The following is a 19,566-nucleotide window of genomic DNA, read 5'->3' on the forward strand; positions in this document are numbered from 1 at the left end:
CCCTGCGGGCGCGCCGGGCCCGGCGGCCGCCGTGCACCCCGGGCGGCCGGCCCCGCGCTCAGCCGGCGTCCGCAGGCCCCGTCGCCCCGCGCTCTCGCGCCGCTCCCCGCCTCCCTCCTCCACCGGCCCCTCATCCATCCCTCTCTCCCGCAGTGCTCGCGCTCCAGGCCCGAAAGAAAAGGACCAAGGCCAAGAAGGACAAAGCCCAGAGGAAGTGAGTCCCGCACCCCAACATCCCGCCCTCTGCGTCTCCCCGGGAACCACCTCGGACGCGCACGGGCTCCGGGCGGCGACCCCCCACCCCAGCCACATGGCTTCTGGGCCGCTGCTGCACGCTTCCCCCCCCCCCCCCCCGGCCCCCCTGTGGACGGGCGCTGGAGTGCCAGGCCCGGCTGGTTAGCGGCTCCCCGGGCCTGCTGGGAAGGCCGGGGCCCTGGCCGGCCCGACCCCCCGACTCCAAGCAGGAGGCCCGGGTGCGGGCCGGCGGCCGGAGCTGGTAATGATTACCTGGCCGTCTGTGAACTCTGCTCTGCCTTGCTCCGCGGCGTCGTGGCTCGCCTCCCACGTCTGTCTGCACGCTAGGCCGTCAGGGAGTCGTTGAATGAGTTCTCCCTGTTTACTCTCGGCGCTGCCAACTTGGGGAGAGGAAGGCGGTCACCGCGCCTTCCCCGGGCCGGGTTAATCTACTTGCTGAGTCTGGCGAGGCGCATCGCGGTCCTCTGGGCGAGCGGGCTGACCGCGTCCTGCGCTGCCGGCGGGGGTGCCCGCCAGGTCCTCAGCCGAATGGACTGGGTCACGCTTGTGTGATTCTGCCTCGGTGGATCTACTGCCACGTTGTCCGATCTGATGTGTGTGTAATAGTGGTGCGGGGGTCTATGCGTGCAAAGAAAGGGGGTACAGCCTAATAGAGAAACGCGCCGGGGTGGAGGGCTTCGTTAAGTAAGCCTAGCTTTTTTTTTTTTTGAAACAGGGTCTCACTGTATAGCCTTGGTCTGGAACTTGCTGTGTAGACCAGGCTGGGCTGGAACTCACAGAGATTCGCATGGCTCTGACTCGGCAGTGGCTTAAAGTCATGCGCCACCTCGCCAGGCAAGCGAGCTTAGAGGTTAGCTTTAAAAACGATCTTGTACTAACATTTAGTTGCAAAAGCTCCTCCCGGTGGTCTTACAAAGTTCTCTGCTCAGAGCTCGGCTTGAGATGCATTGTTCTCTGGAGTTTTCCATTTGTGTCGTGTTTGGTGCTGTGTTCCATCCAGCTGGATCTGCACTGGTGTAACGCGGCAGGGCTTCCCGGGTCACCGTGCTGAATGACAGGCCCAGATCCGAGCGGGTTGGGTGTTGTTTTTGGAGGCTCCTAATGGTTAGGGACCGCATGCAGTGACTTCGTTGAGTAGGACCAGAGTGGCAGATGACTTCACCTATTGCTCCATTTCCTATTGTGTGTCTTAGGAATTTTAAAATTTTTTTATTTTGCAACTAAGCACTTGACCAAGGTGTGGGCAGGTATGACAGTGCTCAGGTTCTTGTGTCAATCAGCCATTGAGGAACTGACCGGGACTAGTTCTCAATCCCACTCTGATTTGTTAACAGAAACAGCAAGCAGTTCACCTAGCAGCAGATAGGATTCCAGCACCCCAGGAAGCCGTGTGAATGGTTTATGACATGGTTTCCGATGGAAGGAGGGAATAGTTTTATTTTACTTTTGTTTTCTCTGTGTAGCCCTGGCTGTCCTGAACTGGATTTGTAGACCAGGCTGGCCTTGAACCCACAGAGATCAGTCTGCCTCTGTCTCTGCCTCTGCCTCCTCAAGTGCAGGGATTATAGGCGTGTGCTACCGTGCCTGGCAAGATGATTTTATTAATCACTTAGAAGAGTTTTTCCCCCCTCTTCATTTTATTTTTGGTTTTCCTCTGTGTAGCCCTGGCCTTCCTGGAACTTGCTTTGTCCACCAGAGGTCTGCCTGCCTCTGCGTCTGGAGAGCTGGGATAAGGCCTGCACCATCACTCGGTGTAAAAGGGTTTTGAGACAGAGTCTCACTGTGTAGCCTAAGCTGGTCTTGAACTTGAAGAAGTGATCCTCCTGCCTCAGCCCCCACAATGGTAGGATTACTGTTCTTGTGCCATCTTGCCCGGCTGGCTAATCACCCATATATATTTTATTTATTTATTTATTTTAGAAGCTTTCTCTCAGGCCATCTGTGCGGTGGGAGACAGGAATTTTACTTTGATATTAGGGTGAGTCAGGTGACTGTGGATTCTTACCAGACTTTCAACACTGTGCTGTCTCGGTTGCACGTGCACTGTGTGTGCGTGAGTGCGCGCATGCCTGTGAACGGATGGGTCAGAGGCAACTTTTAGTAGTTGGCTTTCCCGTGCCCGTGTAGGTTCCAGGGGTTGGACTTGGGGCCTGGAGCCTGACGTCCCTCTGTCATGCCGGTCTAATGCCCGCTCTTGCAGGTGCCCTCCTCCTGTCTGTTCTTCTGCCTCTGTTCTCGCCCGTCTGTGACTGAGGACCTGGAAGTTGTTTTACCTCCTTTTGTTGCTCCAGCCTCTTTTCAAGTAGTTGACTGTCTAGTGAATTTGGTTAGAATCCTGTGTCAGAGCCCCACCTGACCCAGGTAACTTGATCTGTTCCTGACTGCATTCCTGACAACTCCGCTATTTTTCAGGCAAGCTCGAAGTTGCCAGGAAGTTGTTGGGAAGGCCTGCCATAGTTTCTGTGAGTTCTGATTGCAGGCAGACCTTGGACAAAGTTAGTCTTACCTCCTTTATTTGGGCAGCTCAGCCTTAGTGAAAAGTGGTCACGACTGAACAGTACAGTCAGCCCACGGATACAGGCTTAGAGCCTTCGCAAGGGCTCCCCTGTAGTACAGCCACGAATAACGCACCTAACTAGTGCCCTCAAGTACAGGCAGCGAAGAAATGCATCATCCGAGGCTGGGGGTTGCCCGGGCACTTGGAGCCTGCTGCCAGGGCAGTGCCTCTGCCTCCAGAGCACACTCCCTTCTGGTCCTTGGGGTTTTGTGCCGGAAGATTAAGGGAAGGTGAACTTGTCTTATTCCAAAAGAACAGTTCCTTTTCCGCCCTACTTTTTAATATTCTTCCTTTTCTCTTTTTTTTTGGGGGGTAGGCATAGGGTCTCTCTATAGGCCTGGTGTCCTGGAGCTCACTGCATAGACCAGGTTATCCTTAAACTCAGGCCTGCTTCTGTGCCAAGGCTGAAGGTGTGCACACCACGCCCCAGCAGCAAGTAGGCACTTTCCGTTCACTCTCATATTAAGCAGTAGTGTGGTGGTCACTTTCCCTTTGTAGGCCGTGTGCAGAGTGCCTCTTTAGAGATGTGCGAACCTGCCCTGGGCCGGGCCTGCCCTGGAGCCACGTGTCAGATGGTGGTTCCTTGGTGCAGTGGAGACAAAGGAGGTAGAGCCTAGCGGGGTGCAGTGCTTTGCAGAGGCAGGTGGATTGCTGTGAGTGCCTGGTCTACAGAGCAAGTCCACAACAGTCAAGGCTACACAGAGGAACCCTGTCTCAAAACAACAAAAAAAGGGTAGAGCCTGAGTGGAAAAGGCTTGAGGGTCAACCTGGTGCTTAGTGGCCGCCTGTGACCCGCTGTGTTACTTGGGGGAGTGCGATGCACTTTCTCCCTGCGTGCCTTTGGGTTCCGGTGTGTGCAGCAGGGCTTGCGGGCCATAGCAGCTCCTGGCTTTTAGATGGTATGGAGCCCAGCACTAAAGTGCACGTCACACCCATCTCATCGGTTAGCCTGCAGTTTTCACTGTGCTGGCAGTGCACAGTGTGCAGACCTGCTGTGTGACTGAACTGGGGAAATGCTTGTGCTCATTCTAGTACTCTAAGCTGGAAGGGAGATACTTATTTTTATCTGTTTTCCATAAGCGTAACATTGTCACATTGACAATGTGTAAGAGAAGACTGCATAAAGTTCCTAACCCTGTCTAGTAGAAAGTAGAGCCAGTGCACATGACCGTGACCCCCGTTCCCTGTGCCGTTGAGCGTGCGCCCTCCCTTCCTGTGGTTTTTGTGGCTGGCCGTCTTCATTAGGTTTAGCTACGGTTCCACGATGAGATGCCCGGAGTAGCCTCTTGAATGATTCAGTAATTACCCTAGTTTAATGCCTGTTAACAAACAAACTTTTGTTTTCTTTTTTTTTTCTCGAGACAACAGGGTTTCTCTGTGTAGCCCTGGCTGTCCTGGAACTTGCTCTGTAGACCAGGCTGTCCTAGAACACAGATCCACCTGCCTCTGCCTCCTGAGTCCTGGGATTCAAGGTGTTCCATACCATACCTAGCAAGTTGTTTTTGTTGTTGTTGTTGTTGCTGTTTTGTTTTTTTAAATTGTTTACATATATGTGTGTGCTTTCAGAGACCAGAGATTGCTGGATCCCCTGAAGCTGTAACCACCATGTGGGTGCTGGGACCTGAGCCCTTAGTCTAACAAGAGCAAGCAGTGCTTTCAACTGCTGAGCCGTCTCTTCAGCCCGCTTTTCTTGTTTTTGTTTTGTTTTTCAAGGTAGGGTTTCTCTGTGTAGACCTGGCTTTCCTGGAACTTGCTCGGTAGACTAGGCTGGCCTCTACCTCCCAGAGTGCTGGGGCTAAAGGCACGTGCTGCCACTTATTCTTAAGAGACAGTTTGTAAATGATATATCCTTTGTCATGTAGAATATTTATATTTCTCTTTTTCTTAAAGACAATTTTGGATTTCAAGTGTTTTTAACAAAGTGATTCTTTTTCCACATGGCTAATTATTTTTACTTCTGGAAATTTCAGTGTAATTTTTATTTGAGTGTGTGTGTTTTTTAAAAAGATTTATTATGTATACAGTATCTGTCTGCATGTGAACCTGCATGCCAGAAGAGGGCACCAGATCTCATTATAGATGGTTGTGAACCACCATGTGGTTTCTGGGAATTGAACTCAGGTCGTTTGGAAGAACAGACAGTGCTCTTTACCTCTGAGCCGTCTGTCCAGCCTGTTAACTTGTAATTTTAATTGTCTGAATTTATTAAATTTAAGTATGTGCTTTTAAAATGGCATCTCAAGCTGGGTGCAGCAGAGGAGGGAGGATCTCTGTGAGTTCGAGGCCAGCCTGGCTTACAAAGCCATTCCAGGACAGCCAGGGCTACACAGAGAAACCCCGTCTTAAAACTAAAATAACAAAATAACAACAAAAAAGGCATGTCAAGAACCCCTGTCAGAAATATTTTCTTCCTTAACAGGTTTATATGTTAGCACATTTTGCTTACCATGGGTGTTTCTACATGAGATTCAGGCTTGCCAAATTACCTCAAGCCCCCAACCTGTTCAAATGATAAAGTAAATAAGACCATCTCCTGTTGGATGGCAGGGAGGCACAGAATCTGGGTTTTTTATTTTTATTATTATTTTTTTAGCGTTACCACCCACCTGCTTCCAATGCTGCGTGAAATGTACGGATACTCAGGTCTGTAGATGGCAAGGGCCGGAGGGCGCTGGGCCTGGAAGCCTGCCCAGCGCTGAGCTCCTATACCGTGGGCTTTTTGTGACGTTTCTCACTGCTGCACTTGTATCAAACTAATGGTCCCAATTCACTTGGCAGTGTTCCGTTGATACATGCGCACACACACACATCTGTTGTAAGGGTCAGGGGTTGCATGTATTTAATGTCTGCACGTATCTTGAAAGGCTGTTCATTTTATTTTATGCTGTAAATCTCCAGGTGAGAATGTCTCCTCCTCTTGTTGTTTGTTTTGTGTGTGTGAGTGTCCTGCCTGCTCCATCTGGGCACGTGTGCATGCACCCTTGGAGGCCAGAAGAGAGGGGTCAGGCCCGCTGGAACTGGAGGTACAGGTGGTTATGAGCGACCAAGGGTGCTGGGAACCAAACCCAGGTTCTCGGCAGGAGCAGCCTGTGCTTCTGCCCACTGAGTTACCCCCCAGCTCGGAGCCTGCCTGTCTTTTGAAATCTTAGGGAATCATTTCTGAACTCCAAAGCGTACTCCCAATCCGCTCCGCAGCCTGCATGTCCGCTGCAACCTCCATTTTGAATTATTTAGGTTAAAACTCAGCACTTCCTTACTTAAATGTCACAATGCTATTAAAATAGTGAGCGTGCTCTTCCCTCCTCCACTCAGCTTTCTTCTGCAGCTCTTCTCGGCCACCACCCTGCAAGAGCATGGGTCTCTGGAGAGAGGGGCCTCCATGGGAGAGCTCAGGAGATGAGAGGGGCGGCTTCACATACACAAGGGGTCTTGGTCTCTCTGTGGGGAGATGTGCACACAGGAGCCTGCTCTTGTCTGCCCCGAGCTTGAGTGCAGTGCACACACCATCAGAGCGAGTGGGCACGTAGCTGTGGGCTCTCCCGCTTCCTTCCATATTGCTAGAGGCTGCGTTCAAACCATACTTGGATTGAGTTGTCGTTTTTCATGAGTTAGTGAGACCGGTACTACTTCTGCCTCCGCCTTTATAGGTGATGACTGTGCTGTTTCTTTCTGTTGTTTGTGTTTTGACATGGCCTCATGTATTCCAGGCTAGCCCTGAAAATTACATGCAACCTCGTGCCTGGTTTTATGTGGTGTTGGGCATGGGATCCAGGACTTTGTACATGCTAAGCCAGCACTGTACTGAGTCACAGCCTCAGCTCAACAGGGAACTTTGTAAGTGGACTTTACTCAGAGTCGTGGAGTTCTGATAAATTGGGACCAGGTCTGAGTCTTCTGGGCCCCGAGACCAGGCCTGTGACACGGAAGCGGTGTGCTGCTCCTGCATCTGTTTCCAGCTGCTGCGCTCTAACAGACCTTGTCACCACACAGTCTTTCTACTCAACTCAAGTGTGGTTGGGAAGCTACTTGGGGGCAGAGGCACGAGGGACTTGGATGGAGGAATGATGGGCCTCACACTGGAGAATGCAGGAGCAGTTTGTGGCTCTCAGACCAGCCAGGGCACCTCGTGAGACCATCTCAATAAGAGAGTGATGTGGTGCAGCTGAAGGGGAAAGGCCTGGTCTGGTCACGTGACCGCCAGCCATGTCAGGCCTTCCCTCCTGAGTGTTAGATCTGGGAGTGGAGAGGGCACGCAAGGTGCCAGGTGTTGAAGAAAGAGCAGAATGAAAGGAACTGGAGAATGCCTGTGGCAGAGCTGACGCTGCACAGACCTAAACAGTGGAGCACAGAGAGATGGGATTGCTCAGCAAAGAAGTCAGGCTGGCTAAGACATTCTGGGCAGTGGCCACTGTGGCTTTCTGCTGTTGTTTTTAAGCTTCATCACCAGCATGTGTGTGTGGTTGTGGAAACTCCTGTGCACGCATGTGGAGGTCCAAGATGTGCCTGCTTTATCAGGGCAGTGGTGGGCACGCATTTACTCCCCCACAGGGGAGGCAAAGGCAGGCGGAGCTCTGTGAGCTCAGGACAGCCTGTCTGGACTAAAAAAGACAGAACAAGGAATGCCTTGAACATTGTGTTGTTGGTCGTTGTTCAACATACGTGTGTACAAAACATTTGAACACGAAATTGACGGTGATCCTGTTGCAGAAGGGAAGCTGAGGCTGGAAAAAGTGCAGAGGATGCAGTTAGAGTTCACAGCACCTACTTGCTACAACCATGGGTAACTCCAGTTCCAGGGAAGGCAGAAGTCTTTCTGGGCCCCCTGAGTTACCAGGCACACATGGATGGTGCAGGCAAAATAGTCTCACAACACACACACACGCACACACACACACACACAAAATGAATACAATTTTTTAAATGCATGTTGATATGTTGTATCTTATGAGGACATGTGCCTCAGTGGATGTGAGTGTGCCCAGTGTGTCCGGTAACAGCAGAGGTCACAAGACAGTATCAGATCCCCGGCAAGGAGCTTGTGAGCTGGTTGTGAGCTGGCATGCGGGTGCTGGCAGCTGGACCTGGACTCTGAATGAGTGGACTGAGCCTTCTCTCCAGCTCACCGTTTGACTTCTTTGAAAGCTCAGTGTTTACTGTTGAACATTTCAGTGTTAGTTAGGGGTTATACCTGGTGTACTGTTTCTGTATTTATTACATACTCTGAGTTCTTAATCAGACTGAGATAGCCTTGCTTTCAACATGAATCTCAAGTACTCATTGTGCTGCAGTGTAAAAACAAAAGTTGCAGTTCTCCTCCTTTGTTCTAGGAGGAAACTCTCTTACTGTCTAGTGATCACGAGAGAAAGTCCTCCTGCACAATTTCTTCAGCTTTGTTAAGCTCCAATATCTCTGCCCCTTCCCAGCATGCTGTGGGGAGCTCTCCACTGAGGTATAATGCTGGTCCAGTATGCCACCTCTCTTGGTCATGAGTTCTCCAGTCTTGTCATCTTTTCACTTTGGGGATCTAATTGATTTTGAGAATCTAATATTAAATGTGTCTATTTCCTGGGTTTCTCTTTCTGCTTTGGTTTTGTCTTTTTATGAGAAAGACTGTTCTTAATTGTGGGTGTTCTTTGGTGTCATGTGGAGGCACTATTAAAAATCTTGAGTGACTTTAGAGTTTAAGGCAGTGCACGAGTTGCTAGAAATAGGAAACGAGCGGAGGCTGGGGCATCATGGAAACAGTGAAGGAGCCTGTGAGATGAGGGACTGGAACTCTTAGGAAGACAACTCAAGGAAGCAGAAGCCCGAAAACTAGAGAGAGTGTAGTTGATGGCGCGTGCTTCGGACAGTCATCCAGCTCAGAGGTGAACTCCCAAAGAAATACACGCAAATTTCCCGAGCTGAACAGTCCCCGGTTCACAAAAGGGCCGAGTGCGTAGTAAGATAAGGTCACAGAGCACCCAGCCCCTGGGCTTTGGTGATTCCTGTAAACCCAGCACTCAGGAGGCTCCCTAGACTGATAGTCAAGTATAAAGCTAAAATGAGGATTTGAGAAGATACCAATTTAGCTCCTTTTTCAAACATCACTGATAAAAAGTGCAGAGTGGCTTTCTCAGCGATTGAGTCTGGGTAGTGATCCTTTGGTGTGTTTCTTGGCTCTTAGTCATCATGGGCATACTAACTACTGTCTGCCTCTGGTGATGCTGGGCATGGGGCTTGGTGGTGACATTTCTTAAGGTCCTCTTGTTCATATGGATTGAACATGTTATGTCGTTTCTTAGGCCTGAAACTCAGCACCGAGGCTCTGCACCCCAGTCCGAGAGCGACATCCCAGAGCAGGAGGAGGAGATACTGGGGTCTGACGACGATGAGCAAGAAGACCCCAATGACTACTGCAAAGGTGTGCTTGTGAGTTGCCGGGGCGGCCCCTCTCCTAGTGCTGTCACCACCAGCAGCCTTGGTGCTGCCTGCTCGCTCTGCCCTTTTGCAGCGTGCAGAAAATGGCGTTTGCTCGCAGTGGTTACACTAAGTTTTTAACCTTGTTGGCTAGGGTCATACCAGGGCTTGAAGTTACTAGATAGCTGCCTCTTGTACTCAGCCCCTTTAAAATAGCTTTTTTCCAGGATAGGAGGTGACACCTTCAATCACAGCATTTGGGAGGCAGAGGCAGGTGGATCTTTGTGAGTTCAAGGCCAGCCTGGTCTATAGAGTGAGATTCAGAACAGCCAGGGCTATGTATAGAGAGATCCTGCCTTCAAAAATAAATAAATAAAAATAAATTAAAAGAAAGGGCAAGTCGTTTTTTCCTCTTTGAAGGTGACAGTATCTGTTTACCCATGAACTTTTCAGAGGTATGGGGAATAGGTGTGTATCACCACACGCAGCTGATATATAGGTTTTGTTTTGTTTTGTTTTTCAAGACAGGATTTCTTTGTACAGCAGGCCTGGCTGTTCTGGATAGAATTTTTTTTTTTTTTTTTTTTTTTTATACCATTGTTATCTTTTTTTGCTGGTGGTGGCTGCTAATATGAGTGTAACTGGGCCATTAGCTGTCTTCCTGTTTTTGGTAAAGATTTCCCAGGGACCTCAGGGTAGACGTTGTAGAGGATCTGCTCTGCTATCTAGGCGAAGTTGCCCCCCCCAACATGTGTGTTGACATACATCATCTGTGCACTGAGGCAGCCTCTCTCTGTTTCCTTTTTCCTTTCTCTTCTTGGGGCTGGGTCTCATTTGTGTGGCTGGCTGATGACCTGTGTGGAGAGAATGGCTCTGACTGCCATAGGATTGATTATTGTTATTCTTTTGAGATGGCAGGTGTGGTAGATTGGTTTGTTTTGACAGTGCAGCTGTTGGGTTTGGAGGGGCCAGTACTGTAAGGGTCTGTGAGCACAGGCTTAGAGGGTACGTGCTCAGCTTAAATCTCCCCGTTATTCCTCATGCTGAGTCACACTGAATGAAGAGTCTCCTGTTGAATTCCTCTTAAAGACTGTAGTGTAAATGCTCACAGAGAGGATGCAGGAAGTGTGCTTTCTCTGATTACGTCACCATTCGTCTCTCCCCGTTTCTTCCAGGAGGTTATCATCTTGTGAAAATTGGAGATCTATTTAACGGGCGGTACCATGTGATCCGGAAGCTGGGCTGGGGGCACTTTTCCACAGTGTGGTTATCATGGGATATTCAGTAAGTTTAAATGGCCCTGGGGAAGGAATGGGGTAAACCTTAATGTTTCTGTCTCACTTCCAGGAGGTGGTCCAGGTCTGTCTTTAGGCTGACCACCTTTTTAAATTTCTTTTTTTAATAATTAGTGTTTATATGCTAATCACACATAGTGGTTTTGTTATGACGTGACTTTCTAACGGAGGCGTAATCGGCTTCCCAGTGCTGTACCACTGAGGAGGCCCTTCTGCCTTCATGTTGCAAGCAGTTATGTCTCCTCTCTACCCCAGGGGCAAGGGACTGAGGAAATGGTGTCAGTAAAGGGCATGGAACTGCCAGGTGTGAGGCTGTATGGACATTTAACTGTATATAATGAATTCACAATTGTCTTTGCACTAGAGTTAACTTTCCAGGTAATTAGACAAACCAAGGCAAAATTATCATACCATAGCATTTTCTTGACCGTGTAGTGTAAAGCATGATGAGAAGGTGGAGTTTACCTGGCACAGCTCTGCCAGCTCAGTCCGGCTGGTTTATGCCACTCCTAGGGGCACAGTATCCTCTGGAGGTGGCTCCATCTGACCACAGGGTAGCAAGGACTCTCCATCCTCCCTTTCTCCCCCAACCCTTAGCACTAGGTCTTAACCATAAAGGTCAAGGTCGGATAATTTTGTACGAATTGTCTTTTTTAGGGGAAAGAAGTTTGTGGCAATGAAAGTGGTTAAAAGTGCCGAACATTACACAGAAACAGCTCTGGATGAGATCCGGCTGCTGAAGTCGGTGAGTGTGAGCTCACCTGTGGGTGTGGGCCGGTACCAGGTGTTGGATCTCAGCATCACATAGACTGGGGTTACTGCAGACTCAGGGGCTCCTTAGGGCCACAGAGAAAGATAAAGGTGTTCGTATGTCCCTGCATGTTGTGGGGTTGGTAGAGTAGTGAATAGATTTACCATACAAGCATGCGTACATCGTCATTTCAAGTAAAACTTCATTGAGCATGTTTGTGCCACACAGCATGCCAGAAATGTCTTTCATACTCTGGTCAACAGAAAAGTTATGGAGGTTAGTGATAGCTACTTTATGTTGTAAAGTCATAGCCTGCCTGGTGTGGTGGTGCACACCTTTAGCCCCAGCACTTGGGAGGCAGAAGTATGTGGAGTTTTTTGAGTTCAAAGCCAGCCAAGACTGCATAGTGAGACTGTCTAAAGAGACACAGTGTAGAGCAGTATTCTTAACCTTCTTAATGCTGCAACCCTTGAATACTGCTCCTTGTGTTGTGGTGACCCCCAACCATAATTTTTTTTTTTTTTTAAAGATTTATTTGTTTTATATATGAGTGCTGTATCTGCATGTACACCTGCAGGCCAGAAAAGAGCACCAGATCTCACTATAGATGGTTGTGAGCCACCATGTGGTTGCTGGGAATTGAACTCCATCCTCTGCTCTTAAACACTGAGCAATCCCTCCAGCCCCCATAACATTATTTTTGTTGCTACTTTATAACTAACTTTTGCTACTATTATGGATTGTAATATAAATATTTTTGAAAACAAAGGTTTGCCAAAGAGGCAGAGACCCATAGGTTGAAAACCGCTGGCCTAGAACAAATACTAGAACAAAGCAGGTCTCGGTGGTACAGGCTTGTGATCCTAGCACTCAGGGAGGGAGAGGCAGGCGGATCTGTGATCTACAAATGGAGTCCAGGACAGCCAAAGCCACACAGAAACCCTGTCTCAACAAACAAACAAAAAACTACAAATACTAGAACAAAAACAAATTGATTGCCTTTATACTTGGAAACACAAGTTTATCTTACTCAAAGGTTTTCCTTTTTGTGGTGACTTGGGGTAATGGCAGTGTGGGAGGAGGCTCCGGCAGCCATTTCTCCCTGTTGACTGACAACTGCATTGCTTCACTTGTGCCAAATATGGTTCTCTCCAACACAGGTTCGCAATTCAGACCCGAATGATCCAAATGGAGAAATGGTTGTTCAGCTGTTGGATGACTTTAAAATATCAGGCGTTAATGGAACACGTATCCTTTAAGGACTCGGTTCTTTCTCCTTTTTAATTTTATAATTTTTAAGCCATGTCAGTGTGTAAGTGCACCCCGAGAGTGCAGTGCAGAAGGGGCATCAGATAGCGTGGACATGTTACAGACAGTTGGGGTGCCATGTGGGAACTGACCCGGCTCCCAGCCCTTGGTTTTATTGGGTGTGTGCGCACGTGTTCAGTTATGGGGAAGGAGCTCAGATAATTAGGCTTGATCAGCACTTAGACACACCGAGCCATCATAGTGGCCCAAGAACTGCTCTCAATTACTCTGAAATTTATTATCAGAGAGAGATGGAAGCTCTGTGCAGCCAGCCCCTGTGTTTTTGTTCTAGGTAAACAGTAATAAAAACGTTCTCTTTATTGTGTGCTTCTGGACATAGCTGTAGGTTGTGTCTGTGTTTTGTGTCCTTCAGAATATCATTTCAGGCATTCACCCTTTAAGAAAATCAAAATCTGAAAATGCTAAGTAGCTACTGAACAAAGATCTTATAATTTTTATAGATGGGTACAGAAACTTCAAGGGGAGTGCTTTTTTTTGTTTTGTTTTTGTTTTAAACAAATAAAAGACAAGGACTTACCATTTAGCCCAGGCTGACTTTGAATTCACTGTGTAGTCCAAGCTAGTCTCAAATGGAAATCCTCCTCCTTTTGCCTCCTGAGGGTTGGGGTCACAGAGGTGACCCATCATGTCTGGCCAGCAGGTAATTTTTTTCGTGAGAAATAATGGTTATGTAAAATTTTAAGCTATATTTTTATGTATTATTCCTCAGGCCTTAGTAGTAAAGGGACTGTAAACTGGTTATGTTTAGAACTGAAGTGGAGGATCGAGAAGGGTCAGAGGTCAAGAACTATTCCCCTGCTCCTCAGGAAGATCCAGGTTCAGTTCCCAGCACCCACATGATCCAAGCCACCATGTGCAACTCTAGCTCCAGGGCATCTGCTCCTCTCTTCTCCCCTTGGGTACTGCACGCGTGTGATGAACATAAACAGTCAGATAAATACTTAAAAAATTTAGGTGGAGCGATTGTTCACATCCTGTCTTACGTGGTTTAAAACAACTCTATCAAAGTTTAGTTTTTAGAGTTGGAAGAATCTAGAATTTTCTTGATGGGCAGGTACATGCGGTGAGCTACAGCCAGCTGCACTTACGGTGGACCTAGAACTGTGCTGTCGTGAGAAGGTGCAACGTTCGCTCAGCATTCGCTTGGAGGGAATGCCGTCTGTGTGTTGGTGGCCCCCATGCCTGTGCACCCTCCTTTTTACTGTGTGTGAGTGTCTTGCCCAGTTGGATGTCTACGTAGTGTGGGCCTGTGGAGACCAGAGTTACAGAGGGTTATGAGGCACCTTGTGGGCTCGGTGCAGGTTCTGGAGAAACAGCCTGAGACGCTCTTCACTCCTGAGCCATCTCTCCAGCCCATTTCTCAGTTTTAAGCAGTCATGGCAGCATTGCACCCCCACATAGCTGCACCCACCCATCTGAGATTAGCAGGTGGCTGCCACCCTCTGCCCACAGAGTTCAGCCCAGTAACATTAAATTCTGTTTATTGCATGTGCAAAGTCATATATGTCATGGCATGCTTGGTGGGGATCAAAAGATAACTCACCATATGGGAACAAGGGATTGAACTTTTAGGCCTAAGCCACTGAGTCATCTGGAAGACAAAGCAGTATTTTTAATATACAGTTCAAACTCCCTTGATACAATTAAAACTTTTAGCCTTTCAGGAATTTTTTTTCCCTGATATTACCATTCAAAGAAACTAACAATGAGTAAAAATACAGCTACAAATCTTTGGATTTAACCTGATTAGAAAAGGTAGGCTTTTTTGAGACAGGGTTTTTCTTTGTAGAGTTGGCTGTCCTAGACTCACTTTGTAGACTCACAGAGATCCACCTGCCTCCATCTCCTAAGTGCTGGGATTATAGGCATGCACCACTGGGCCTGGCTATAAAACTATTTCGAACATTAAGACATCTGCTTCAGCTGTAACACAAAATCAGAACTATTCAAGCTGTCTTTCTCACTGTGTAGCCCTTGCTGGTCTGACACTCGCTATATAGATTCAAGGAAATTGGCCTCCGTTTGTGGAAGGTGTGTGCCACTGTACCGGCTTTCCCTTTGCTTGGTCATACTTTTTATTCATTTATTTTATTTATTTGTTCATTATGTTTGTCTCTGAGATCATGGCATTATAGACAACAATGAGCTGCCATGCAGGTGCTGGGATTTAGACTCTGGTCCTCTGGAAGAGCAGCCAGATGGCCCTTGAGCGTCTCTCGAGCCTGGTCATACTTCCTTTACTTTCTTTGTCTCTTCCCCAAATGATTCCAGTAACAATAAAAGGTGCCAGCATATGACCACCTGCTAGCCAGCACCCTGCCACCCACCGTGACTCTAGTGGGGTGCCAGGTAGCACCTCGACTCATTGATTACTCGCGTGATTTGCTACACATAGTTGTAACTAACTCAGCCAGAAAGCCTAAGATTGACCTGTCGTAGTTTTTTTGTTTTGTTTTAAATGAATAAAAGACAAGGACTTGTAAATGTGAGTCCCACGTTTCAGAACGTGTCCTCAGCAGGGTGTGACTGAGTGGCTCTGCTGTCGGCCTGAGCGCAGTTAACTTCAAGGACCAGCCCCCAACCCTGCTCATGCACTGCATCAGCCCACCACAAGTTGGTAAAGGAAAATGAAACAACTTGCAAGTAGAAACAAGACTCATGAGTAAGTTTAATTTTTGCATAGAATTAACCATGACCAGTCACCTAGACAATCATTCTTCCCCTATCGACACCTTAGCATCTTCCAAGCACAACCCCTCATTTGACAATTGCCCAGCACCAACCAGTATTTGTGTGTGATAAAATTTCAGCTCCCCATGAGGCGTGTGTTTGGTGGTGCAAACCATTACATGCCTTTCTAGCGCTACTACCTGCATTAGGTGACTGTTCTTTATCTGCTACCCTCATTGGCCAAGGTGTAGAAGCACCACAACCACGGCAGAGCATTCAATCGTTGGGGGCTTGCTGACAGTTGAGAGGCTTAGTCATTTGTGGGGAGTATGTGTCACAGCCCCATGCTGCTGGAGAAGAGCCAAGAGCTAACACTCAGGGCCTGGGGTGGACTGTAGAAGCCTCAGAGCCCTCTCCTGGTGATGCTCATCCTCTAGTGAGGCCACACCTCCTAATTCCCCCTGACTGAGCCTGTGGGGCCAGGCAAGTTGAGACCACTGTCGGCTGCATTTCTCCACGCAGGTGGAGCTGCTCTGTTTTCCTCTCTTCTGTGCAGGCAAGGGCCCTCTAAGGAGCAGCTGTCATCCCCGGCCTTTTATCCGCCATTCCTTATATCACATCCAATTTACTAGAGCAGGTTTGAGAGCTCTTATCTGACAGCGCTGTAGCGGTTTTTCCTTCTGTTTATTGTAGTAATTCCTCTTCTGTTTCTTGAAAGGGGCTCGAGTGACCCGTCAGTGACACCCAGTGACGCAGACACAGATCCACTGCATCTCACTGCCCTGAGACGCCTGACCTCTGCTTGACCCTTGTCCTCTTGTGGTTGCATCCTCCCGGTCAGACCTCAGGCTGTACATCCCCCTCACCTTGAGCTGGGCTTGTGCAGTGCTGTGCTCAGCTCTCAAAGCAGGTGAGCCCTGGCCTCGCACTCTGTCTTCATCTGAGCCTCATTTCTAGACAGTCTCGCTTCTCCTCCCAGCTCTTGGCAAGAGCATGCTCTGAATCTTGACATCTGACACCTTTACCCTCGGGGGCCAGTCTGTTAAATCACTGAGACTTGTTCTTACAGCCCAGAGTTCTGCTCTCATTACCTTTTTCTCTGATTCTCTTTTTGAGCAGTGCTCTGTGTACTCACATACACGTACCAGGCTGGCCTTCAACCCAAGAGGTGACACTGACATTTCCGATCCTCCTGCCTGACTGCTAGGGTTACAAAAGGCAGGGCTGAGGCTAAAACAAGGACCTTCCGTGTGCTGGCATTGCCAGCTCCGCTGCCTCCCTGTCTGCCAGTTATACTTTCTCTGCAGCCTGCGGCAGAGGCAGCTTGGGCTTTGGCGAGTGGTGGCTGCTCTGGGGTTATAGGTGTTTTCCTGCATCTTTGTTTCCTAGTTGGTGCTCCACGTTATTGACTTTACTATAAATCTTTAGAACTTATTCTAGTGTGCATGCAGTTGTGTTACTTGCTGGATAGTTTTATCCTTTCAAGATTTGCTTCTTGAAACAGTGGTTGGCCCAGGAGTGACCTCTTGAATATTCTTCTAGAACCTTGTGAATCAGTCTCTCTGTGGGAACAGTGTTTTAGCTCTTAAGCAGAGGCTGGTTACTGCCCTACATGCTGATCCTTCTCTGTACCAGTAAGGACTTTATATGCCCGCCCAGCTCCTGCATAACAGAGGCACTTGTATGTTAGGTTTTGGCTTATGACACTAAGCTGGGCAGACTCTGAGTGACTTAACCCAGCAATACTAGCCTGGCCCACATCCCAGCCTTGTGGCCCGTTAACTGTCCTTCCTTGTCTTATCCTGCCACCTGCTTCTTCATTCCCCGGCACCCTCTCTCTGGGACCTCCCTCTCCTGGAAGTCCTGCTCCCTGATCCTGTCTCAGCTTACTGACCACCCGCTTTTCATTAAAACCAAGGTGGTGTTTTACAAAACGTTGAGACATGCTTCAAAGTCAGAGTTCAGCCTGTGATCAGATCTGCATGCGAACAGTACAAGGAAAACCTTGTCACGGTGCACAAAGGCACAAGGACATCCCTCTAACGCTTCCAGGTGCTGCTGCCTGTTCTTCACTCGAGGGCTTGAGCGTGTCGAGTTCTTGGAAGGGAAAAGGGGCAGCAAGTGTCCACCATGGTGCTCTAGCTGTCCCTTTGGTACCTTGTTCTTGGAGTTGTCGCTGGCTGGGACTCCCTAGATTCACAACTCCAAGTCTGCCTGGAGAGTACAAGACTTTCCTCGTGGACTTCCGCCCTTGGTGCTCAATGCCCACTGCCTTCTGTCCGTGTCTGTGTGAATTGTGCAGATGGAGCCTTCTCTATAGGTTGACTGAGGTTGCTTAGTAAAGGCTGCTTCTTGTTCATCCTTTAGTTTATGTCTGTCTGGTTCTCTCGGGTTAGTCAGTCTGTCCACTGAGCTGTGAGTAAAGCGTGCTATTTCTAGTGGAAAGGTGTAAGGCACTGTGCTGCTGGGAAAGCGACCTGCTCCTGGTATACCTGACGGAGGTGGTTTCTCACTGGCCTGTTAGCTTATCTGCAGGTTTTACAGGAGCTTTTAGTGTTCATTGGTTCTTGGAAATGGGGATGTGTGTTTCTGTTATCACTCCATGCATATGGATTACTTGGCTTTGGCTTTTTCTAGGAAGCTTTTTCTTCTGCCCCTCCTTGAACTCTATATTCATATTAACTATCATCAGAAAGTAGTATATTAACTTACAACATCCCTCAGAATGGTGCTTTTCGACCCATCCCAGTTCAAGGCAGTCTGGGCCACATAGTCCTGTCAGCAACAGCAAGATGCTTCCTGTCCACCTAGGCTTCCTTTCAGCACCAAAAAGAAAGCTTGGCTTTCAAGTCTGAGGAACTGGAGTGGTCAGCAGCAGCGTGGCCATAGGACTGTGCTGCCGCGGGTCTTGTACAGCATGACGTGAGGAGAGCATTGAGCGCCCGCTGAGCGTTAGGGCTGCGGTCGTCTCAAGCAAGTAGGGATCTCTTTCTAAATGCAGTGGGGTGAGGTAGCCCAGGGCGATGCACTTGTCTCCCAGAATGCTAGGTATGTTCCACCACTACAGACAAAGAAAAACATGTTGGCATTTCCAGGTAAGTTTTGCACGTTGTCGCTGTTTCCAAAAAGGAATGTGTTCTTTACTTTGGGGCTGCGAAAGTGGGAGTATTCTGAAGGAAGCCTGAACTGATGACACTCCAGCCTGGTGCTGTGACCGAGTGTTCATGTGCTCCCTCTAACCAGCCTTCCTCACAATTTTCTGCTGTGTGTTGTCACTGACTGCAGATGGCATTATTGATGGCTTCATAGTTTAAAGTAGTTTTTTGACCAAAGAGGAAAATGCCTGGATGCTCTTACTGTAGTGGATCCTCATTTCGCCTGCTTTCTTGAGCCTCGTTTGCTTCCTTAAGTGACTCCCAGATATCTGCATGGTGTTTGAAGTTTTGGGCCATCATCTGCTCAAGTGGATCATCAAGTCCAACTACCAGGGGCTTCCGCTGCCTTGTGTCAAAAAAATCATCCAGCAAGTATGTATGTTGGTCACTGCCGTGTGGGACACCTCCCTCCCCGCCCCGCCTCTGTGAGAGTGCTCTCTTTTCTGAGAAGCACCTGACTATAGACAGAATTAAGGCCTGTCTGCTCCTGGGTGCTGGGATTAAATGCTTTCTCCATTACATCTGGCTTATGGTATCTTTTTATATAAAAATGTCAGGTGTTTCCTGTTCATAACAAAACTTGAGAAACTAATGATTAGGGCTAGGAAATGAAGTGAAATACACGTGAGTGTGAAGGCCCATTTGGATCCCTGACCCCAGACTTAAAAGCTGGCATTGTGCTTTGTGGGGCGGCGAGCTTGCCTGCATGGCTGTATCACGTGTCGCAGAAGAGGGTGCTGCATTCCATGGGGCTGGAGTTAGCTGTTTGTGAGCTGCTGTGTGGGTTCTGGGAACTGAACCTGGGTCTTCTGGAAGAACAGCCAGTGCTCGCAACCACTGGGCCATCTCTTTTTAAAGTGTGCTCTGATTCTGTATTTAAGAGTATTTATTTCCATTCAGGTGCTACAAGGTCTGGATTACTTACACACCAAATGCCGGATCATCCACACTGACATCAAACCAGAGAACATCTTGTTGTCAGTGAACGACCAGTACATTCGGAGGCTGGCTGCAGAAGCGACAGAATGGCAGCGATCTGGGGCGCCCCCACCTTCTGGGTCTGCAGGTACATGGGGAGCTTGACTTGAGTCAGGACCTCAGGAAGACAGACAGTGGAACAGTCACTCACTGGCAGACATTCTAGAAAGACCGGCA

The 19,566-nt window shown here is 48.6% G+C and overlaps 1 protein-coding gene across 1 annotated transcript in view; it reads left to right on the plus strand.

Moving 5' to 3' along the window:
• Window positions 1–19,566, plus strand: part of Srpk1 (SRSF protein kinase 1) — a 33,509-nt gene that overhangs the window by 737 nt on the left and 13,206 nt on the right. The window contains exons 2-8 of the mRNA XM_055606969.1: window positions 154–214; window positions 9,097–9,215; window positions 10,387–10,495; window positions 11,164–11,251; window positions 12,418–12,505; window positions 18,677–18,783; window positions 19,312–19,477. Of these exons, the coding sequence (XP_055462944.1) occupies window positions 154–214; window positions 9,097–9,215; window positions 10,387–10,495; window positions 11,164–11,251; window positions 12,418–12,505; window positions 18,677–18,783; window positions 19,312–19,477 (738 nt within the window). The remainder of the gene's footprint in view (window positions 1–153; window positions 215–9,096; window positions 9,216–10,386; window positions 10,496–11,163; window positions 11,252–12,417; window positions 12,506–18,676; window positions 18,784–19,311; window positions 19,478–19,566) is intronic.

This window comes from Psammomys obesus, unplaced genomic scaffold (assembly GCF_907164565.1).
Source record: "Psammomys obesus unplaced genomic scaffold, mPsaObe1.curated_primary_1811, whole genome shotgun sequence".
Lineage (NCBI taxonomy): Eukaryota > Metazoa > Chordata > Mammalia > Rodentia > Muridae > Psammomys > Psammomys obesus.